Genomic DNA, 24,749 nt, shown 5'->3' on the forward strand with positions numbered 1-24,749 from the left:
TGCTAAAGCATTATAATTAGAAACCAATAAAATAGGGTGTATCTGTACTTACCTTACACCCACACTATAATATTATACTTTAGGTCAAAGAGCGAGTCCTCGAGTAAAATCAGGGAAAACATTACCATCACTGGAAACGATTATAAACACAAATTCTAATGTTAGATTTTGCTATTAGGAAGTCCTTCATCCTTAGTAAAATTAGTTTCCACAGAGTAGTGGGAATTGGATCCAAGGAACAAGCTGAACAAATGGGAGTTGAGGACGTAGACTTCAAGAGAATGTTACTCTTCCAGAATTCTTTGGAGGTAAGATGGAAAGGAGATGGAGGGCAGAAACCAGATGGAAAGAACGGGTAAAAAGAGGGGTCATGATATTTGAGAGATCTGAGCATGATTGTAATTTGAATGAAAAGGAACTTGTAGAAAGAGGGAAAATTTATGAAACCAGGGCCCAAAGGAGACAGAAAAGGTGGGCCTTGAAAAAAATATCGTTTCTCAGAAACTAAGGGAGTAAGGGAATGGTTATAAATAACTTTATTAAAAAAATAAAAATAAATAAATAACTTTATTGCTCTGAAGTTGAGGCTTCTTGCTATATGGCCTCAATTATTTTGTGAGGTAGGAGGGAATTAAAAAGGGGGCTTAAAGAGAATGGAGACAGTTTGAAATATACCACTGACTATAGACAAAGCTATCTATCAATGGTGGTGTTAACTACCAAACTGAGTTTGGAAATCATGAAAGTATAGCTTTATGATTGTTCCCAGTATCTTAGCTGAAAGGCTTATAGGGCCAGGCCTATGATGAGACTGATCCAGAATTGTGAGTCGGATGACAGATAGAGGAGAAAGACAAGGATGCAGGAAATTGATGGCAGGTCATTGATGCCACGCAGAATATAGCACTGTTCTAGAAACACCAGAGAGATACCAGGAAAGGAAAATATGGCACGGTACTGAAAGCACTGGTGAGAGATTGGGTCATGTAACCAATTAAAAGATCAAGGCCAGATATGGAAGGAAGTGGGGTCAAGAATCAACTGGAAGAAAAGGCAGTATTATAGGAATAGAGCTCTGGGGTGAGATTCTGGATCAGGATTATTGGGGGTAATATGGATGGGAGAGGAAGGGTATTGAAATCACTCCGAACGACTGTATAACGAAGTAGAGAAGATGGTCAAGAGAATGAGTTGAAATGGCCTTGGAACTGTGATACTTAGGTATTTGACAGAGCATCCACATGAATGTTGAAATCTCCTAGAAAATGATAAAACAGAGGGATCCCTGGGTGGCGCAGCGGTTTAGCGCCTGCCTTTGGCCCAGGGCGCGATCCTGGAGACCCGGGATCGAATCCCACGTCGGGCTCCCGGTGCATGGAGCCTGCTTCTCCCTCTGCCTGTGTCTCTGCCTCTCTCTCTCTCTGTGTGTGTGTGACTATCATAAATAAATAAAAATTAAAAAAATAAAATCTTAAAAAAAAAAAAGAAAATGATAAAACAGAGATTTGAAGGGTTAACATGATCCAGATACAAAGACAAGAAAGCCTCGCAATCTCTGATAATCAGTCCATCTATACCATACAGCTTTTTGCCACTTTACTAATGGCATCTTATCCACTGGAGTGGTTTCTTTTTCAGGACACTGTATTTCACTTGAGGGATACAGGGATGGCAGTTCTAATTCCTGGAATTGGTAAATGATCTCAAACATGTATCTTCACCATCTTAAAGGTACACTTCCTCACTGCAAAAGGAAATCCAAAAGCCAGCACAACAGGGGCTTATGAAAAAAAAAAAAAAGTAAGTTTGAAACATAAAGCACTGTCAGCATGATGTCATATGTATATCAAAAGGGATAAACAAATACTGTATAAAATGCATAGTTTAGAAATACTCATATTTCATTCCAACAATTCTTTCTTCTAAGGGAGTTCTAAATAGCATAAGGCTTTTAACTTCATTAATAGCTCTCTGGGTAGAACAGTAGGATCCAGGAACACACCATACATAGTCTAGTTTGCCTTGAAACAAAAAACCTGGGTTTAAGTTCCTGCTCTAACATCTACAAGTCTGTAACCTGAACTCCTAAGTCAGCACTTGCACTACTACTAGCTGGGTGCCCTTTAGCATGTCACTTAACATCTCTGAGACATGAATCTTCATCTCTAAAGAAGGGATAATAGCTACATAGGAGTAATCACAAAGGGTAATTAATATTTTAGATATTATTGGATCCACTTTTCCACCTGAAAAATTATGTCACATATCCTGGTGATCTTCCCTTCATTTTTTCATTCTTGGTAAATCAGAAAAACGCCATTTTTAGATTTTTAAGGAATCCCTACACCCAATGTGAGGCTCGAACTCACAGCCCCAAGATCAAGAGTTGCATGCTCCACTGAATGAGCTGGCCAGGCACCCCTGTAAACCTTTACTTTAAATGAATATATCCATAAACCACACAGGATTTACATTAATACATGAAATACGTCATTTAACTTGTTTTTTTTTTAATCACCACAGTTTTGGAAAGTAATTCTTGATCCACTTAATGCTGGCTTATTCATTTTAATTGTACAGCATTCCATTAAATGAATATAGCACACCTTATCCATTCTTATGTCACAGAGACTTTATTTCCAAATTTCATTATTATAAACAATGCTGTGACGAACATTCTTGCATGTCCCTCTGGCAAATAGGTAGGATGTTTACAGGGTATTTATATATATATGTGTGTGTGTGTGTGTGTGTGTGTGTGTATCCTAGTGGAATTGCTGGTTCATAGGGGTATGCACGTTTAATTTTAGTAAATGAATATTGCCAAATTACCCTCATACCAATTAATACTCCCAAAGACGGTACCTGAGAGTTCCTATGTTGTTTTTCAACATCCTTGCCAATATTTGATATTCAGACTTCTAAAATGTTACCAGCTCAACTGACAAGAATTATAATACTTTGATTTTGACCCTGTTGTTCCTAATCATTGAAAAACTTAAAAAAAAAAAAAAAAACCTTTCTGACTCACCAACATTATAATTGTCTAACTTTTTAACTATTATTTCTTGGTCTCTTTTGCTAGCTTCTCTTCCCCTAGCCACTTCCCTTGGCAAGTGCAAGTCATCTTTGTTTATTCGCTTTTGAGCAGTCTTATCCAGGCTATACTACTCACAACTAATTCTTCAAAATCTACAAGTCACCTCTCTCCTAAATTTCAGACCCATATGCCCAGTGGCCTAATCTTATGGGATTTACATGTCCTATAAACACCTAAAATTCATTCTGAAAAGACTCTGCTTTTCCCAATTTCTTCTCCCAACTCTGTTTAATGATACTGTCGTCAAAGTATTTCACGCCCAAACCTGGATGTCATTAACTTTTACTTCTCCATGCACTATCCTCTCCCCTCCAACAAGTCAGCTAATCTAGGTCCTACCTTCTTAACATCTCTAGTATCTTGCTCTCCTCCCTATACTTACTGTGTTTGTCCTCACCACTTTTTCCCAGAGGTTATATCGATCAGAAGCAAGCACTTTGGAGATAAACCCACCTGGGGTTAAATGCAGATTTTTATCACTTATAAACTGTGCCACCATGAGCAAATTATGATCCTCAAGTTTTCTGTTAAATGGAAACGATATCTACGTTGTATGGACTCTTCAAGGATTAAATAAACTATCAAATGGAAAGTGCTCACTACATTGCCTGGCACACAGGAAGAGCTCAGTGGTAGCTCTTCATTAGCTCAACTTGAGTCTTGTGATTAGTTTCAGTGCCTCCAATCTTGCTCCCCACCCTCACAATCACATTGCTAGCAAAATTCTCTCACCTTTCTCTACTTCTTCATAGCTATCCTGTCTACACATAACCAAACCCAGTCTTAGTAAGTCATCTAACAACTTTAATCTGAGCCCCAGCCTCATTTCCTAGATCCTCTTCTCAGTACTTTACATAGTCCCTGAATACATATTTCATGTACCTGTGCCTTTACATACATACTGTCTAGGACACTGGTCTCTTATCTCTCCAAGCTCTAGTGAACATTCTGTTTAGCATTTCCTAGTTTATCCAAAAATAAATGAATACCATCTCTAGGCATTTATAAATTACTGCTGCACTCATTTCTTGATTTGTCTGTCTCGTTTACTAGCCTGTAAAAAATGTGGAAGCAAGGACTATGTCATCTATTCCTAATATGAAACAACAGTCCCTGGGGTGCAGTAGGTACTCATTAATTACTGGATGGATAAAAGGGAGGGTATTAGGACTGGCCTAATTCCACATCTTCTAAGTAACTTTAAACTGTAGCATCAAGCAATCTGTCGTTTGCTAACATGAGTAAAGTTTCCATGAATGTCAAAATGATCATGGAGGATGGAGGTATTACAGGTTGTTTTCTCTGATGTGAGAAAAAGCAAAACAATGTAAAGTTCTCACAAGTGTAAAGTAAAATACTAGGGAAAAAATTAAAAATTGAGCTATTAATATCTAGAAAATTATAAACTATTTCCTGAATATGCTGGCCCAATGTACCGCAGTCAACAAATAAGGATAACCAAGTCAAATACTTACAAATAGAAAGAACAGGGGTACCTGGGTGGCTCAGTTGGTTCACCTGAATTCAGCTCAAGTCAAGATCCTGGAGTCCTGGGATAGAGTCCCAAGGCGGGCTCCCTGCTCGGCGAAGAGTCTGCCTCTCCCTCTGCTCTTCGCACCCACCCACCCAGCAACCTCGTCTTCTCTCTCAAATAAATAAATAAAAATCCTTAAAAACCAAAACAAAAAAGAAAAGAAAATCTTTTTTGCAAATATTTGTATTTATAATGAATGCTTACTATGTGCCGGGCCTTGTGGTAATCACTTTCTATACAGTATATACATTACTTAATCCTTCCAACAACTATGAACTAGAAATTATCTTGCCTAAGGCACCTGAGCCAGGCGTTAAACCTAATTCTATCTGATCTAAAAGCTTATGCATCAAGTACATCACACTATTGTACCAAGCCACAAAGTTGGCATTTAATCACAAGGTTCAGATAAAAGTAACTAACATATAAGGCTAGATAGACTTCTATGTGAAGAGATAAGGCAATTTAGACTTTCCAAGTTTGCAAAAGTGAGGGAAGATCATCCAACTCTATGAACTCAAAAATGGCAAAGAGCAGTATCAAAACCAGACTCATTTATTAAATCCTTCAACCAGCCAAGAACAAGCTAGACAGAATTGAGGATTGTCTATAAAACAATTCCTATTAAAGAAAAACACTAGATTGGATAGATTTGGGATACCAACCCAGAATGTTATTTCAACAGATCTCACAACGCAGGTTTTAGTTTGATATAAGATTGTGTATTATGTAAATCTCCTTTCCAGGTTATACATGAAGAGGCCAACATTTAGCTTTGAATGCTGTCTGTCCAAGAATCATGGCTCCTTTCACATCTGAGATTTGTAACAATAATCCATTTATGTAAAATGTAGTCCTTTAGGGAGAAAAAACATGTATTTGATTGAGGGTTAGGTATGTATGGATTTGCAGCACTCATTCTTTTAAAAGTCGGACTCCATGCTTTGCTTTGGTACTCATCCACTCAAAAACTCAAGCATCTATCTATCCATGGCAATTTTTAAAAAAGATTTTATTTATTCATTTATTTGTTCAGACACACACACAGAGAGGGGCAGAGACACAGGCAGAGGGAGAAGCAGGCTCCATGCAGGGAGCCCAACGTGGGACTCGATCCCAGGACCCAGGATCACACCCCGGGCTGAAGGCAGCACTAAATCACTGAGCCACCCGGGCTGCCCATATCCATGGCAATTTTATTTTAAAAGTTGCTTTAATGGAGACAAGTTACTATGACATCCAACAAAACTATGAAGTGATTTTTTTTTACCCTTTGAATACCAGCATCTCATGTAGTATAGTAGCAGCAGAACTTACGTAGAGAAAGGCATGGACTTTCAAAGTTCAAACATAAGTTCTTCCCCTTAATGTAAGATAGGGGAAAGTTAATCTTTTTGTACTTACAGTTATCTGCTTCTTTTAATCTAAGGAAAAAACTCAATACTATAAAGCATTTTTAAAATTCATCAAGGACAGTGGGCCTCAACTTTGGATGCACCTTAAAATCACTGGGGATTGAGGGGAGCGGAGATAATGACCCATGCCCAGGCCTGACTCCAAATCATTCTCTCAGTAGGTAGGCCCAGGCATTGAGGGTTTTTTGTTTCTTAAACAGGTCCCCTGGAATTCTAATAAACAAACAGTGTTAAGTTTATGACTTGAAAGGATTCAGTTGCCTATCCTAAGCAAAGACCAACTGTGGACCACAGCTGCTGGTTGTGATGAACACTAGCTGTAGGTCATGTGTCTAGAAATAACCACTGCAGACTCTACCCTGGTGTCTCCTTGCTTGTAATCACTTAAAGTAGAGATAATAGGCTAGAAAAAACAGAGCTTTCTAGGGAGGTGGTTGGTGTGTGTGCTACCCATCCCCTCAAACTGAAAGATGAAAAGCAACTAATGAATGACAGAGAATGACAGTCTCTGTGGTATTCCACTAGATGTGATGTTACCTGGGTGGCTGGTTGCTAAAGACATGAATGATGAGTAGATTCACTGCCAACTTATGCGACAATGAACAGGAAACTGAAAAAGTTAGAGGATGGTCCTCCAGTCATCTGCTTCCTACAACGCCAGTCACAATCATTCCATTGACAAACTATAGGGAAAAAACAAAAATTAGATGTGAGAAATGTATTCAACATAAGTAAAATATAATGGACCTGTGGTACTTTGAGGAAATTCTTCAAGACCAACAAAGAGTCAAAAGATGAACAATAATACTCTAAATCAGATCTAAGCAAACTATGCTAACAGTAAACAATGCTGAGTACATGTTCTCAATACTTCTATTACTGTTATTAATGCATAATTTTTTATTAAGTTAATGAAGGGAAGAATTAGTATTTTGTATTCCATAGTTCAAACTTAAGCATTTGGGAGATGTTATTTACTTCTTTAAATGGTTCCTTTTTCATTTTTAAAGATATCAATCAGCAGTCTAACTACTTGAAAATAGTTTGAAAGATGAAAAGTGGAGCTAGGGCAGCCCCGGTGGCGCAGCGGTTTAGTGCCGCCTGCAGCCCAGGGCGTGATCCTGGAGACCCAGGATCGAGTCCCACGTCAGGCTCTCTGCGTGGAGACTGCTTCTCCCTCTGCCTGTGTCTCTGCCTCTCTTTCTCTCCCTGCATCTCTATGAATAAATAAAATGTTAAAAAAAAAAAAAAGTGGAGCTAATTTAAGTATTCATAAGTAATGAAGAAACACCAGTGTTTTGGAACAACACTTTAGAAAACCCAGCACCTATCTCAACTGTGATGAAACATCAAGCACTAGGCAATGGACCTGATACACTTGCAGATAAAAGTAAACGAGTGGCAGATTCATAAGAGCTCGTTACGAAACTACAGTAGACTAGAAAGATAACAGAAAGGTGTGGATAAAGGCTTCTTGTTAAGACAATGCACAAGTAACTAGATATAGAAAGCAAATGTAATTATCAGCTGAAAGCAAGCCATGGGGCCCAAATCCTATTCCCCAAATCTCTTTGCTCTTCTGTTTCTAAATGAGATACTTTGTACTTATTGAGACCAAGTTGATTTAGCAACACCAGAATCTTTATGTATCACCAGAAAATTTTCATCACATTCAAGATCACTTTTTCAATTAAAAATTGTACCACTTGTGTGAATACAGAGGTTAAAATAGGCACAAGGCCTAATATAAAAAAAGGTTAAGAACTCCATTACAGTCTTCCTTAGATTGCCATGTATCAACTTTACTTTTGCTACAAGCCACCTTGAAATAAAGTCTATATTGTTTTTGGCACCTAGAACTCAATAGAAAGCATTCAAACATTAAGATTGCAAGCTTGTGTACCATTGGCAATTTATAAAAGTTCTAACTTAAACAGTACCATTTTTTTCTTCTGGTTACTATCAGAAGATGGTGTCATTTCAAAGGCAACTGGAGGGACCCCTGGGTGGCGCAGCGGTTTGGCGCCTGCCTTTGGCCCAGGGTGCGATCCTGGAGACCTGGGATCGAATCCCACGTCGGGCTCCCGGTGCATGGAGCCTGCTTCTCCCTCTGTCTCTCTCTGTGTGTGACTATCATAAATTAAAAAAAAAAAAAAAAAAAAGGTTCAAAGGCAACTGGATTAACTGAGGCTGGAAACCCTGAAGACCCACTTTCTACCACACACTGCTCCCTATCCTGCCCATCTTTGTATTGTAAAAGGGGTAGGTCTTTTTTTTTTTTTTTTTTAAAGAGTAGGTCTTGATGGAGGTAGCAGTGTTAATTAAGCTGTACAACATACAGTATGTAACCAATACTCTTCTGCTTCACTGAAATGAGCATTTTCTCCAAAACCTCCTGCATACTATCAAAACTTAATATCCACCCTGTAGATTGCATACTAAAAGGTGAAAGTGCAATTCAATAAAGAACAATGATCTTTTCCAAAAATGTTTTATTGCTACAAGTAGTGATATTTCTAGTCATCAAAATCGGAACACAACTTAAGATTTCGGCTCCCTATGGGGCAATACAGCCATTTCATGTGACTTTGTTTTAATTTAGGTTTGGCAGTGGATTCAACAAAGTTTAGATAGTAGCTGAATGGAATCAAGAAACCTTGCCTGTAACTTAAAGTGGAGCAGGAGCTAGAACAGGAGACTGCCTACCATCTGACAGGTCAGTCTTTCTTTGAACTCTCAAGAATTATTTAAAAATTTAAGGCTAGTAATTACTCAGACAAGTATACAGGTATCTTATAAGAAAATTTAATACTTCACTTTTTACCTTTTCCCAAACAGATGCTACACATGGCAACTGGAATATTCCTAAAAAATTGTGCAGGAGAGAGACTTCCCTGAATTTATCACCACCTACCTGAAACTAAACCACACTCTTCTGGCCTCTTCTTACAATCACAGCTTTCATTTCGTAGCTCTAACAGCAACACACCATGGGGTACAAACATCACTGGAAAACAAGGTCCTGATAAAACCCACAGAAAAGCTGTTCACTAATATTGGGACTACTTTTAGCCATGCTATTATAGATCACGCTTTATTTTTGTGCATAATAAATACAGAAAAATGTTGAAAATGCATGACTCAACTATCTAATTAAAGCTGAGTAAACTAACCTAGTCAGATTTTAATTTTTAAATGAGAAATGACAAGAGTAGTAAATATAAAGAAAAACAAAAATAACTTTACTTTCCTATGTTAATACAGGTCAAGGGACCCTTTCTTCTGAAAAGGGTTGATAACACCAGTTCTCAGCAATAAACATAAGGCACTTGTTTAGAATACAACATCACTGCATTTCCCCCCCCCCCCCCCCCACTTGTTTTTCTAACCCTGTTTTCCCCCACAGTATCATTTGGAATTAATAGAGTGAATGAGGCAAATGTGAGATGATCCAGTTGATACTACTCAGAGCAAGACAGTACAGTACAATGTTTTAGGGGTGCTGTCTGGACATAAAATGAACCCATTCAAGGTCCTCTGACACCAGACAATGTATCCACTATCAAGTAAACCTGAAAGAAAATAAAATATTTATTCAATAGTTCCAGTAAAATTGGGTCAGAGTACAATATACACGTTAGGAATTTATCTCCTCACGGGTGGCATCCGCATCAAGAGTTCTGAATATTTATGAATTTTCATTCTAAGACAATCTACATCATTTGAACATCAAGACAAATATATGAATTTCATTTCAATATACAGTAGAGTTTGAACATAATTCACACACACTCCCCCTATTATATGGCTGGTGCCTCCTCCCAACACCTCAGCAGTGGCAGAGGTAGCACTAGTGTTCTTTCCCAACAATGAGAACTTCAGTTGCCACTCATAGGAGAAGTTGAAAAAGTTTTTTTGTTTGTTTTTTTTTGCCATCTGTTAAGATGTTCCTGAGACAGGGCCAGTTAAGAAAACATGACAAAGCACTGGAGTTCAGTTTGTACTTCTCTTTACATCACTAAATCGTTAGACTGGGACGCAGAATGCAGGTCACGTACTATGAAAAGTTGAGTTTAGCACAACTGATCAATCAGTAGAAGGATAAGGTCTCCTGAAAATTCCCTTTAGAATGTATTTCCTATAAACTAAAAGTACCACAAAAGGTCAATTATATATACAATTGACTAATTTACTTAATTTACTCAGATCTTGCAAATGCAATGAGAATACTGAGCATGAGGCCAGTTCTCAGTAGCTAGGTTTAACATTTTAAGGCTCATATTATCTCCATCAAAATTGCAGTTTTCAGTTTTCCTTAAAAATTATGAGTTAGGAACTACATTCATAGTACCTGCCACCATCCTAGCCCTCAATGAAATCTTAATGCAGGAGGAGCAGGACACCTTCACCTGCATTATGGAGTTCCCCTGACATCGGCACTCAGCCCATTCTCAATGCTCCCATCTGAACTAGTTTATAGCACATTACATTGCCTCTGGCTTGCACCTCTGTTTCCACCTGTGTATTTTCACAGAAGCCCAACACAGATTAGTTGAAATATTCACACAACTGTTTTTCAAAACAATTTATTGCATCATATTTGGTACCTTATGTTTGACAACAAAAAGGAAATTACATCTGTAACTGCAGGAAAAAGAAGCTGGTCTGTTATTGAAAAAAAAACCTTGGGCCCTTTAAAAATTACAAAGTCTTGGGCTTGCCTGAAACAACTGAGCAAGAAATATATTCTTAGAAATGTAGGGCTTCAAGTATTACAAACCTGTGACACTGTGGAAAAATTCCAGAGGTATCTAAACTGCAGCACTTTTTTTTCTGCATAACGTGAACAAGGCCTGCTGAGGTTTTTAACTATTAGTCTCTTGATCAGTCATAGAATGGTAGTCAGGAGTTCTGCTCTTTAACTTCAAGCCATGGTAGATTTTCTTTTTTTCACTCTTGGGTGAAAAAATTCATGCGTGCTAATTAGTTGGTGCCACATCACAGTGCATTTGGTTCTTGCATTACAGTTTTAACAAGTTTGGCCAAAACAATGCTGAAAGGTTTGCATTGCTATTTTAGTTCTTCAAGTTTTAGTTAAAATTGAGATTGTTCCAACTGGTTCCTTCAGTTAAAAACTGTGGTACAAGAACACCAAACTGATCATGTACAGTGAATTTTGGAAACACAACAAGCGTATTGAACACCCTCTAGGTTTCTTATAATTCTGCTTGGTATCTATATGTCCCAGCTCTACAACATCAAGCATCTGTTGTAGGTTTCTCTGTAAATAGTGATTCACATTGCATACTTCCTATGGTCAGAATCAACCCCGTAACAAAATCAGTCAGATGCTAAAGCCCCAACAACTCTTTGTGCTCAGTGAAAGAATCCAGTGCTAAAACAGCGTTTATGCTGTCTGAGATATAGTAAAATCTCACAAGACAAATTTTAAAGTAATATTTCTGCCACACACCTGCTTTGTTAGCTGTAACAGCCTCCAGATTTTATATAAATTAGTTAAAAAACATGGGTGGGTAGGTAGGAATAGAATAAGGTATCTTTTTTTAATCCCTCAATTTTAGCAGCTTTTAATTTTTTAAGAAACTGAACCTATATCCTGTAATATGTTAGATATTTTATATATACTTTTTCAGCAGGATAAAAAACGTAAAACACTATTTGAAGGCAAGAACATTTACTCTTCTCATTCTGTGTAAGTTAGAGCAATGCAGCAGGTGCGTGACAAAAATATTATACACTAGATATGGTCCAAAGTCATTCCATTTGCTTGTTTAATGATGTTCAAATTTCATTGGCCAGTTCTTCAGTTTCTGCAGAACTATCTCCATTAACTGTGATCTTCATATCCTCTTCATATCCAGGAGGCATGAAAGCCAAAGCATAAGGGAAAAGCTTATGACAATTTGCTCTATAAACTTCAGCAGCTTCTTTACAGTCTCCTAGGCTACCATCACACAAGGCTTCTAATACCTCCATACATGTCTAAAGAAAGAGAAAAGGTCATGTTATAACTTGTCCAAAAAGAAGTTTTTACTATGAATTCATTAGACATTTCATTATCCACAGATTTTCTAAACAAAAGGCATAGGTACCTATCTAAGATACACAAAAGCATTTTACTTCCACATATACATTCCACAAGAATTACTTTCTTCGGATTTGCAGGGTTAATACAAAAGGATGAGTTATAATATAAACAGGGCCAGGACAAATGTTGGGCAAACAAGGTGTGTAGGGTGCTACATTTAAAGACACATTCAGGGCAGCCCTGGTGGCGCAGCGGTTTAGTGCCGCCTGCAGCCCAGGGTGTGATCCTGGAGACCCGGGATTGAGTCCCATGTCGGGCTCCCTGCATGGAGCCTGTTTCTCCCTCTGCCTGGGTCTCTGCCTCTCTCTCTGTGTGTCTCTCATGAATAAATAAATAAAATCTTAAAAAAAAGTAAAGACACATTCACTCTCAGCAAGTGCTTGACCCCAGGCAGCAACCCTGCCTCAGCCCAGGCTGGCCCTGGGTATAAATGTCAAAATCTCCAAGGTAGTGTCAGTTACTTAAATCTTTTATAGTTTTCTTTTTTAGAGCTTAGAGACAGTTGGCAATATCAAACATTGCTTTTCATCCTTGTATTCAAATTGAAGGTTTTTGTCTACTAAGTGGAAAAGGAGGTCTCCTTATATGCAAGAAAAAAATCTGTTAGTGCAAATTGATTAACTGTTTCAACCAAACCCCTTTGTGGATCTTTTTATATTTTACAGTGATTCATTTTGACTTGCATTTCTCATGTTTTCTTCCTTCATCTTCTCACTTGGAAAATATTATACAGTTGCAGTATATAGTACTCAACAAATTTTGCCAGTCTAGAAATGTTTTAATCTAAATGATGTATTAATTGACAATCAACAAGTCCAATGTTTCTTGAAGATATTTCCTTCATTTGCTACTAAAGGAATATATCAGATGCTTTTTTTATATGGCCAATTATTACAGGAAATAGCGCTATGCCCTTTGTTTTTAGTCTAAACTAGAATACCTATATTGCAAGACACCTATTTTTCTTTTACTCTATTTAATCTCATGTTACAAGTTACAAAATGAGTGCTCTAATTTGATTCCTAGTACATACATGTTCAATATGTCAGAATCTTCAGAGGGGGAACCTGGGTGGTACATAGTTAAGCAATTAACTCCTGGTTTCAGCTGAGGAAGTGATCTCAGAATGGTGATAAAATGCTCTATGAGCAACTCAGCACAAGTCTGCTTAAGATTCTCTTCTCCCTCTGCCCCTCTCCACCCATCCTGCATATGCACATGCACACACTCACAGTACATAAATAAATCCTCAAAAAAAAAAAAATTCCTCACTGAAACCACTGCTTGCTCAGAAATGCACTGATATGGGGGCACCTTGGTGGCTCAGTCCTGATTTCAGCTCTGTTCACGATCTCAGGGTGGGGAGATGGAGCAGCAAGCCGTGAGGAGTCTGCTTGGGACTCTCCCTCTGCCACTTGTGCATGCACGCACACATGCCCTCTCACTCTCGCTAAAATAATTATCTTTTAAAAATGCACAGATATGAATGAAGTGAAATTTAAAATTAACTATGGAATATATATATTATTTTACTAAAATATATTTCTAGAAAAAAAATATTTTAAGTAACAGATGTGGAACTAGTTCTTGAATGGCAAATAGCCTGCTATGTATGTGTGTGTACACACAGTCCTAAATAAACTTAAGGTAAGGTAAGGTTAGGTTCTGATGTGGACTCATAACAGTTTGGAAATAGTATGCATAAATAACAAAAAAACAATTATTTAGTGAAAATTATTCTCTTTGTGAAGAGAAACAAAGTAGTCAGGTACTCCTTAATAGAGATTATGAAAAAAAAAAAAAAAAGAGGGTGATTATCAAAAACTCTTTACCTGGAGGTTTCTGTTAGTGAGGGATTCATCAAGTGTTGTTGCCAACTCTATAGCTCGCTTCTGACTAGAAGGATCTAAATAATATACCATTTTGGCAGCTAAATGAAAATAAAAAAGACAATTTATTTCAAAGTAAAACCAGCATCTGTTCTTCTATCCATTCAAACATAAGATGGAACATACATGTGCACATAGAGTGTGGTACTTAATTAGAAAAATGGGAATAGCCATTTGAAGCATTGTTTAAAAAAAAAAAAAAAATCCTTGGTGTGTCTGGGTGGCTCAGTTGGTTAAGTGTCTGTCTTCGACCCAGGTCATGATCCTGGGGTCCTGGATTGAGCCCTCCATGTTGGGCTTCTTGCTCAGTAGGGAGCCTGCTTCTTCCTCTTCTTCTGTTGTTCCCCCTGCTTGTGCCCTCTCTCTCTCTCAAATAAATAAAATCTTAAAAAAAAGAAAATCCTGAGATGACAGACCAAAAATAGCCTAACTAGAATTAAGGTAAAAAAAAAAAAAAAAAAAAAAAAAAAAACTATGAAGAAATACAAATATTCTAGTAATAGTTGTCTTTGTGTTCTGGGACCTTGGATAGTTGTCTTCTTTCTAAAGTTAACCATAGCGGTACACCTGGGTGGCTCAGTGGTTGAGCAATTGTCTGCATTTAGCTCAGGGTACGATCAAGTCCCACATGCTTCTCCCTCTGCCTATGTCTCTGCCTCTCTCTCTGTGTCTCTCATGAATAAATAAATAAAATCTCTGAAATAAAATGAACATAATTTGGGGCTATGTGTAGGGATGGGGGGGGTATGGTTGTAGATACCGAACCCTGGTGGTATGACCAAAAAGCTGAAATCAGAATTCTACCAAGGCATACAAAAGCTGCTGGGCTTCTTAGCCAGGTATTCTAAAAGCATCCTACTAAAAAAAAACACTACCCAAATGGTCCCATCAAGTTGACTTTGGACTGCTACCACAGATGCCTGCCTATGAAACAGTTTCAGGTGTTTTGCATTATATAGTCCAAAGCATGAGAAATCTTATGTAAGTATGAGAAATAGAAGATGATGGTCATATCTAAGTGAATTTTAAGAGCATGTTGAAGGGATAAAGAAAAGAAAAAAAAAAGAAACCTCCTCCCTCCTTCATTATATAGCTAAATGCAGTATACCTGCTTTGTTGTAAAGCCTGTACTGAACCAGGAGAAACTACTGACCTTAATTTTGAGTAATAATTTTGTCTAAAAAATTGAAACATTTATAGGAAGTATATTTAAGCTGCCTGTTTTCCTAAGACTGAAACATGAGATAATCACAATGCCTCTTCCATGTGAAAAATGTGTAATCTCTCACTGATCCATTAAGGTAAAAACTGAAATTGTTTTAGAAGGCTAAGATAAAAAGAAAAAGTGATTACCTGATAATCTGTGTGGCAATGAATCAGAATTCCTTTTCAGAAAAGTTTCATTAAAATTCTTTGGATTCGTTGCTCCAAAAAGACGATTCATTTCTTGTTTTAATACTGTTCTAACTGTATCAGGTAAATCTTTACTTTCACACACTGCTGAACAAATTAAAAAGAAACTTAATTAGCAGTTAGATACTCTGATATTGTTTGCAGAAGTTAAAAAATAATCTACTTAAGGAGTCCAGTGAAACAAAGCAATTATATGTAAATACTAGATGAACCTACTTATAATTCAACACTTAAAGAGCTTAGTATATAAAGGTAAAGAATGTGTGTCAGCAGAACAATCATTTTCTAATGGCATTCAAAGGCATTTCACTGATAAATGATTCCTTTCCAGAAAAAAAAAAAAAACCAGAAAGCAAGATACATAATGAAACATATAGTTCTGTAGCTTCCTAAGGTCCTGGGAACTGCCCCCTTCAACTTTAAATCAAGTCTGTAAAACAGGGGCTTAGATGACACCTACCTGATAAAAAATGTCACAGCATATGCAGTGCTGAAGACAAAAGAATTTTCCTTACCTTCTCTGGCTTCTGTACCCAAGTAAGGTATTACAAAATTTATCAATTTTAAAAGAAAACAATATTGACTTCATTGACCTATATTCGCAGGGGCTATGCAAACTGAGTTATCACTATATAATAAACTCCAAAGGACCACTGTAGTATTTTCCTTTAATGAATACACACTAGTATCACATTCCCAGGCAATGGGATTTTGAGACGGAAAGGCTGACCCCCGCAACCTCAGTGACTGAATATTAGTATGCTTCTTTTCATTATTACTTTGGTATAGAGACAGAGTCTGAAGCTTTGAGCCAGAGAGACCTGGGTATGGATCTAGGCTTGGACAAGTCAGAACCTCTCTGAACTTACTTCCTCATCTGTAAAATTGAGAAGATCCCTAACCTAAAAGGTTAACAGTAAGGAAAACTTATATATGAAAGAGCTAATTATATAATAGCTAAATATATAATTCAATAAATTGTAGTTCTTATTTTTGTCATAGATTGAAAACATATTTTCCTTATGGTTAGCAACTACGGTGGTCGCTTTCAAACATACTGATGAATATGTATCCTATATACATAATTTATTATGTGAAGCAAAACTTGCACAGAACACTAACCCTAATTTTGTGCTACACATCCAAATATTTTCTACTCTATTCTATTTCTGCTTTAGATTTTCAAATGGTAGTGATGACTCACTAAACTGCCTTCATTATCTCACTAATGGATCACTACCTTAAGTTTAAAAAACACTGAACTCTTGAGTAGTAAACATCTGTATGAAACATTCTATACATAATTAATACCTGAATAATTGATTGATACGCCCTTTGTTGGTTAAATAACATTTCTTCTATCAGTCTATAGAATTTGGTGGTTCAATTAAATGAGTTTTTTTTTTTTTTCAATTCAATGAGTTATTAAAGAATTTAGCTTAACCTCCATTATGGCTGTACTTTCAACTTGGTTTTGGCAATTTATCAGTATTTGTTTTTCAGGGGAAGCAGGAGCACAGAGAGAACTTACAGAAAAGTTGGTAAAATAGATTACAGCCAATTACAATGAATATTATGTCAAAAAATCACAGGTTTTCCATAAAATGTTATTTCCATGGGCCTTGTTGGTTTGTATGAAGTGCTTTTTAGACACTATATGCAGGTGGGAAAATAACTGCATAGTCACATTATAGTTGCTTATAGGTGGAAGCTAAGCTTTTCATGTTTTCTATTACCCTCCTTAGATTAAAACAATCTTCCCAGAAAAATCAAAACTGCTTTAAAAAAAAAAGCCCACAGAATTAAAAACATACATATATAACATAGACACACACATACTTGGGATGTATAAAGAGAAAATATAAATATCCCAACTTCCATTAATAGCTATTTCCAAAAACATCTCCTCACTAAGTCACAAAATGTTTGAGGCTGACTCTACTTCCCTACATTATGTAGATTGGACCTGGAATTTCCAGGAAGAAAAAAAAAAAAAAAATCTACGGCAGTAAACTTAGAATGCTGTATGGAATTCTACATAATGCAATTTTACCTATATCTTTAAGGAAAGAAGCAACCTCAAATGTCACAGATTTGTTAGATAGGCTTTTATTGCTTAAGACTAGTGGGTAGGGGGTAAGAGGAGGAATCAATCTAAAAATCCTTTGAAAAAAAATAAAATAAAAAAAATAAAAATCCTTTGAAAGTGATTAAAACTAGCAAAAACTTATTGAGGTCTCAGAAAATAAAATATACCAGACTAATTATCTTCTTTGCTATCTTCTGATACAATAATTAAGTCTTGTGAATCAAGGAAAAGTAATACTTGATTGAGGGAAGGGAAAAAAAATCTTTTTTATGAGGCTTTTTGATTTGAGTCTTTTGATATCTTAAAATTAAAAATAATGTTTGGGGGACACCTGGGTGGCTCAGCAGTTAGTTGAGCATCTGCCTTCAGCTCAGGGCATGATCCTGGGTCCAGGATCAAGTCCCACATTGGGCTCCCCATCAAGGAGCCTGCTTCTCCCTCTGCCTATGTCTCTGACTCTGTCTCTCATTAAAAAATAAATAAATAAATGAATGAATGAATGAATGAATGAATGAATGAAATGTTTGGTTAATGCTATTAGCTTTTAAGGAGATTGAATTAATTTGGTAATCATCAACGGTCAAAAGCAACATTGAAAAGGGGGCTGATTTTTAATCAAAAGAGTTACCCTGAGTTCCTAGAGTAGCTGGCATTTTTTATTTTTATTTATTTATTTTATTTTTTATTTTTTATTTTTTTAGCTGGCATTTTTTAAATAATTTGGGTAGAGGGACGCCTGGGCGGCTCAGCGGTTAAGCATCTGTCTTCAGCCAAGGGCGTGATCTTGGAATCCCCCGATCGAGTCCCGTGTTGGGCTCTCTGCATGAAGCCTGCTTCTCCCTCTGCCTGTCTCTGCCTCTGTGTGTGTGTGTCTCTCATTATAAATAAATAAATAAATAAATAAATAAATAAATAAATAAATAAATATTTTTTTAAATTTAAAAGTCATAATTTGGAAAAAAATAAAAGTCATAATTTGGGTAGAAAATGCTCATATTTTGTGTGAGATAAAGACTACTCACTACTGGGTTACAGCACAATGTATTAAGTGATTACCACTCAAAATGGCAAAATAGGTAGATGAGAGTATTAATGCAGTTTTTAGGAGAGAAATGCATAAATACAAAAGAAAAAGAACCTGCAGATAAATGAGTTTGTACAAATGAGAGAGGAAAAGACATAAAATTTATTGTAGAACAACGTGACCAAACAGTGATTTTTAAAAGCATGTAAGGGAATAATAAAACAACTGAATACCTAAGCTCCTACCCTTTACTTAGCACTGAGGAGAAATGTAGTTTAAATTGCTCTAAGTCCTAAAACTTAAAAAAAAAAAAAAAAAAAAGTGAAAAACTTGAAAAGGGTACATACCAAATCATCCTCATAATTAAAAAGAGGAGAAGCTGATCTATATATAGTAATACTAATTACACTGGTAGCATAACAACATTCTCATTTGGAGGTTACTTGTAACCAGCTAAAATGAGTATTTACTTAGAGAAGTTTCTACAATAAAATAGGCACTGAAACATCTTTTTCCCCCATACTTAACTAATATATTAAAGGAATCCTGGGACACCTGGGTGGCTCAGCAGTTGGGCACCTGCCTTCAGCTCAGGGTATGATTCTGGAGTCCTGGGATCGAGTCCCACATTGGGCTCCCTGCATGGAGCCTGCTTCTCTCTCTGCCTATGTCTCTGCTTCTCTCTGTGTCTCTCATGAATAAATAAATAAAATCTTAAAATAAAGTAAAATAAAAAATAAAATTAATCCTGTGGGGTATAATCAAAGATGCTCCTAGTCTATGTCTCTATAGTTTCACAAATATTTTTATACAGTACACACCTGTTCTTAACAAAGGTAATAAGCTGTCTACTCAACTTCTTGAAGGCTTTTTAAAAAGAGTGCATCTTTATCACTCCAAATTATCACTGCTTTAACTGCCTAAATTTAGTCAAAATAAGAATTACTTTGTAACTCTCTTCCTGAGGATGCTGTCAGTTAAACACGTGGAACAATGGCATAGCTTATGGGGACACTAAATAATTCTACTTTTACATCAGGATCACGTAGCATTTGTTCTTCTGAAGTCCATGAGCATTTTAATTCCTGAAACAACTGTTCCAAGAAAACAGTCCTATGTTCATTAATCCACAATTACTGTAAGCAAATATATTTAGATAAGCCACTTTTAATTTCTATTTCAAAGTGAAATCTCTAAATCCATAATTATATTTATTATTTTACTGCCTTTTAGGAAAGAGTTGATTATACAAAATAAAGTGTGTGTATTAATTTTAAAAATAGATTAAATGCACTCCATCCTAACTAAGACTGGATTTTTTTAAAGATTTTATTTATTTATTCATGAGATACACACACACACACACAGAGGCAGAGACACAGGCAGAGGGAGAAGCAGATTCCATGCAGGGAGCCCGACATGGGACTAGATCCCAGGACTACAGGATGACGCCCCAGGCCAAAGGTAGGCGCTAAACCGCCGAGCCACCCAGGGATCCCCCCAAGAATGGATTTAAAACCATTACCTCTGGCCTTCATTTTCTGACTCATGTTTTTTTTTTTTTTTAGATTTATTTATTTATTTATGATAGCCAGAGAGAGAGAGAGAGAGAGAGAGAGGCAAAGACACAGGAGGAGGGAGAAGCAGGCTCCATGCCAGGAGCCCGATGTGGGACTTGATCCCGGGACTCCAGGATCGCACCCTGGGCCAAAGGCAGGCGCTAAATCGCTGAGCCACCCAGGGATCCCCTGTGACTTATGATTAAAAAAAAAAAATTTTAATACAGTAAGAGACTGAAAGAAAATTTTTTAAATTTTCTCTACATAAAGCAATTCTTTATGCTTTATGGGTGGTTATGCTATTTATTACTTCCAGAATTTAAGAAACTGAAAAACATCTCTATGATTCAGTGTCTTTAACAAGAATCATTTTTTTTTGACCAAGCATAAATATACATAAGATTTTACTTTTTCTTAGAAGTCAAAACAATGTTCTTAATCAGAATAATTTAGCATTTTTCAAAAGACTGATTTGGATGCCTGTTTTAATCTCATTATTTAGATATGTATGGATTCATATGTGGATGGGTATTTAGCAATACAATAGGTAATTTAACAGTATTTGCAGATTGTTCTATTAAGGATTCAATTTTCCCTCTCCAATCAACTTAAAACTCAAAACACTACTACCACTTCACTACAGGAGTACTTTACTCTAAATTTAAAGTTCTTGTAGTAGAAATAAAGAACAATATTCAGATCTGAGCTCTCATTCCTGCTTCATTACTAATTATCTGTGTTACCTTGAATAAGTCATTTAATCTTTTAAGGTCCCAGATTTCTCAACTATAAAATGAAAAATAATTAGCATGAAATTCCACCTTTTAGACTCTTAAAATTCTGTAGTTCTACTTCACATTAAAAGTAATGATAATGGATCTTACTATGAAAATATTTGAAAAGTACAGTAATTGCCTTAAAGGAACAATGGCATAGCTTTTATATCTTTAAACATATATTTAGTAACAAAAATTTTAGCTAGTCAATTTCAAAGATTTTTCCATTTTGGAACAATTTACTAAAAAGCTTTACATAATAAGTATGATTTGAAATTTCAACTTACATGTAACTTTTTAGGAACAGAAAGAAAGGTGATTCTCAAGTATTTGAACTAAACAATTCTATATCAAAATTTCTAGCCTTAAAATAAAGAACTTCATCACAAAGAAACGAACCTTGCTTTTCCCCTTAGCTAATTTAATACAAAACAGTTTTAAAACGATTGAGTTTATGACAAACTTATATAGATCACTTATACAGTCACTATCAACTTCTGTAATCAAATACTTAAGTAATGTAAAACAAAACATACCAGTACTAAAGAGTCGAATCATACACTCATGAAGCCAGGGATGACTAGAATCAATAGCAAATGCCCTCTTTACTGATTGTAGCATCAAAAGAAACTTTTCTATAAAAAGAAAAAGTAAGATATATTTTGATCATTTGATAAAATAAGCTGCCTCCTTTGGAGAACTAAGACCTTACAAATAGAGAAACTAATTTAGAGTCAATCACATCTGAACTGCAACATGAGTGAAGCAATTATGAAGTACAAAAAATTTATATAGCATTCAACAGTATTTGAACTAATGCCATATAAACAAAATTTGAAGCCATTTTATTTCTTAACCTCCTTTAACCAAAATAAAGGGATTTCCCACACTACTTATAAAACTTCCTTGTTTATACTTGAAACTAGCTTCTTTCTTGGGTTTTGTGACATGTGAAAATAGCTTCCCTCCTACTTGACCGTCTTTTCCTAATCAATTCATGGATCCTCTTCCTCCTTGAAAGGTCAGTGTTCACCAAGATTGTTTTCAGTGATTTCTAATATCTTTCTATACCATCCCCACAACTGTACCCCCATGTTTCCCAAGCCTCAGTAATATTTCCACCCACTGAATGGAAATTTCACCTGAGTACTCACTGTACTTTCAAGTCCCATCTATAAACACCTCTTTGTTAAGACTTCCCTAATTTGGTAGCATTCTCCAAATAACAAAATTCAAAGCTCCAGACTCCTCTGATTTCTTTTTCCTTTAATCTTTTTCCAAAACTCAGAAAGCTGAAAATACTGCCATACTTTGTTACTACCCACTTCACACTACTACAGTGAATTCCAAATAGAACACAATCAAGAAGCCAATTGAAAGCAATTTAGATTGCCCTTCTCTACTTTAAACAGAACAGCTTTTTTATATATCAGGATTCCATTTTAAGAATATCTACTGTATGGGGATGCCTGGGTGACTCAGTCGGTTAATTGTCTGACTCTTGATTTCAGCTTAGATCATCATCTCAGGGTTGTGAGATCAAGCCCTGCATCGTGCTCTGTGCTGGGCATGGAACCTGCTTGAGATTCTCTCTTTCCCACTGTCCCCCTACTCCCACATTGCTTGCATATGAAAGAAAGAAGAGAGAGAAAGAAAAAGAAAAAGAAAAAAAAGAAAAGAAAAGAGAAAAAAGAAAAAAAAAGGAAAGAAAGAAAGAGAAAGGGAAGGGGAGCTGTATTAACTGTTGTTCTTTTTTCTTTTTTTTAAAAGATTTTTTTTATTCATGAGAGACACACAGAGAGAGAGGCAGAGACATACACAGAAGGAGAAGCAGGCTCCTCACAGGGAGCCCAATGTGGGATTCAATCCCAGGACCCTGGAATCACGGCCTGAGCCAAAGGCAGACGCTCAACCACTGAGCCACCCAGGCATCCCTTAACTGTTCTTTAAAAGAAAAGTTTCTAAAAAGAAAAGAAAAGAAAAGAAAAGTTTCTGGAACACCTGGCTGACTCAGCAGTTGAGTGTTTGCCTTGGGCTCAGAAGGTGATCCCAGAGTTCCCAGATCGAGGCCCACATCGGGCTCCCTGCGAGGACTGTGCTTCTCCCTCTGCCTGTTGTCTCTGCCTCTCTCGGTCTCTCATGAATAAATAAATAAAATCTTTAATAAAAAAAAAATAAAGTGGAACCTCAACCATGAAAGAAAGAAAGAAAAGTAAAAAAAGAAAGAAAGAAAGAGAGAGAAAGAAAAGAAAAGGAAAGTAGGTAGGTTTCTAAATTACTGGGTTATTATTAAACTTATTTTCCAAATCATAACACAATCATTTTTGGAAAACAGAAATGTCACAGAAAACACTGTAATCACTCAAATCCATCAAGAGCCCATCTGTTATTTTTTTATCTATTTCCCCTTGGACCTTTTCCTATCTTATATACCCATGTAAGTATCTTAATAAAAATTAAAATCAAACTATGGTTTCATGTCCTTTTTTCAAGCAATGCTATATACCAACTTTCCCCCAACATTATTATTAATTACTTTGGATAAACATGATTCTTTAAAGTTTTATTTATTTATTCCTAAGAGACACAGAAAGAGAGGCAGAGACACAGGCAGAGAGAGAAGCAGGTTCCATGCAGGGAGCCTGATGTGGGACTCGACCCCAGGACCCCAGGATCATGACCTGAGCCTGCAGGCAGACCCTCAACCACTGAGCCACCCTGGCGTCCCTGGATAAACATGATTTTTTAATGGATATTCTATAGAGGTACCACTTCATTCAATCGCCTTCAAAACAGTTACTCTGCTTGGAGCAACACCCTTCTATCAGATCTTACTAACCAATTTCTCTTCCCTTAGGCACGCATCACCTTAATGGTACACTGTTGTGTTTTTTTTTTTTTTTTTTCAATGAACCACTTAGATTACAGCAATTTAATACCACAAAGGCTCAGTATCTATATGTAGTCTAGGCATTCTAAGTAAGACAACCAAGACCCTCCATTTATCTTTGATCTGACTGAGGCAATACAGACAACCTCTACATTATTCATGCACACTTTAGTTTTCTTAATGAATCCTCTTCCTTTCTATGTATCTTTTCTTTTAGAAATGTGATCCATCTTTCAAGATACACCTCAAGCACCACACTTTCTAACAACAGTTAATAATAACCAACATTTATTCAATGCTCATTTTGTATCAGGCACTAATCTAAGCTCTATGTCACTAACTAATTTCATTCACACAGGCACGTGGTAACTACTATATTTGATCTTCATCCGAGTTATGTGTGTATATCTACTATTGATTTTAACAGTCCTAGAAGAGATAATAGTATCATTTTACCTCTCCACAACATCTTGTACATATAGCACACATTTCTGTGAGAAGCTGCACTGGGGAAAAAAATCCTAGTGGTGAAACTACTGGATTAGGGTGACTATATCTAAGAAATACAGTGATCAATTTTATCAGGGCCACTATACCCTAATTGCCTACCTTTCCTAAAGTAAATCTCAAAGGCAAAAAGATGCGTTTCTATCTTGTTCTTCACCAAGTTCTTCAACGGTGTTAAAAATTTAATAGCTTCTTCCAATGGAGTTTCAACCTAACAAAAATAAAAGATATTATACAAATGGAAGCAAGAGGAGGGGAGGGAGTAGGGGGTGAAGGATGTGATCTTATTCTGTTATAAACAGTTCACTTTCTGGGTTGGTTGCTGTAGTTTTTTTTTGTTTTGTTTTAATTTTTTTGGTGAAAAACACTTACCCATTACCCAGAAATACATCATATTTTAACCTCCCATAATCTAAAGGAAGAGAATTTTGAACTCTAGAACTC

At 36.4% G+C, this 24,749-nt stretch overlaps 1 protein-coding gene and 1 long non-coding RNA gene across 4 annotated transcripts in view; one reads left to right on the forward strand and one right to left on the reverse strand.

Annotated features, from left to right (window-relative positions):
* LOC111091093 overlaps nt 1-9,221 on the forward strand; it is a 33,828-nt gene extending 24,607 nt beyond the window's left edge. The window contains exons 2-3 of the long non-coding RNA XR_005373884.1: nt 8,652-8,765; nt 8,888-9,221. This is a non-coding gene — a long non-coding RNA (uncharacterized LOC111091093). The remainder of the gene's footprint in view (nt 1-8,651; nt 8,766-8,887) is intronic.
* Nucleotides 8,525-24,749, reverse strand: part of NAA15 (N-alpha-acetyltransferase 15, NatA auxiliary subunit) — an 83,867-nt gene continuing 67,642 nt past the window's right edge. For 2 of the 3 annotated variants that reach the window (XM_038564597.1, XM_038564599.1), the window contains exons 16-20: nt 24,408-24,516; nt 21,445-21,543; nt 15,401-15,547; nt 13,991-14,088; nt 8,525-12,052 (exon numbers count right to left, since the gene is read on the reverse strand). In XM_038564597.1, the coding sequence (XP_038420525.1) occupies nt 11,852-12,052; nt 13,991-14,088; nt 15,401-15,547; nt 21,445-21,543; nt 24,408-24,516 (654 nt within the window). In that variant the 3' untranslated portion in view covers nt 8,525-11,851. The remainder of the gene's footprint in view (nt 12,053-13,990; nt 14,089-15,400; nt 15,548-21,444; nt 21,544-24,407; nt 24,517-24,749) is intronic. The other variant, XM_038564598.1, reaches the window with a different exon arrangement.

Source organism: Canis lupus, chromosome 19 (assembly GCF_011100685.1).
Source record: "Canis lupus familiaris isolate Mischka breed German Shepherd chromosome 19, alternate assembly UU_Cfam_GSD_1.0, whole genome shotgun sequence".
Taxonomy (NCBI): Eukaryota; Metazoa; Chordata; class Mammalia; order Carnivora; family Canidae; genus Canis; species Canis lupus.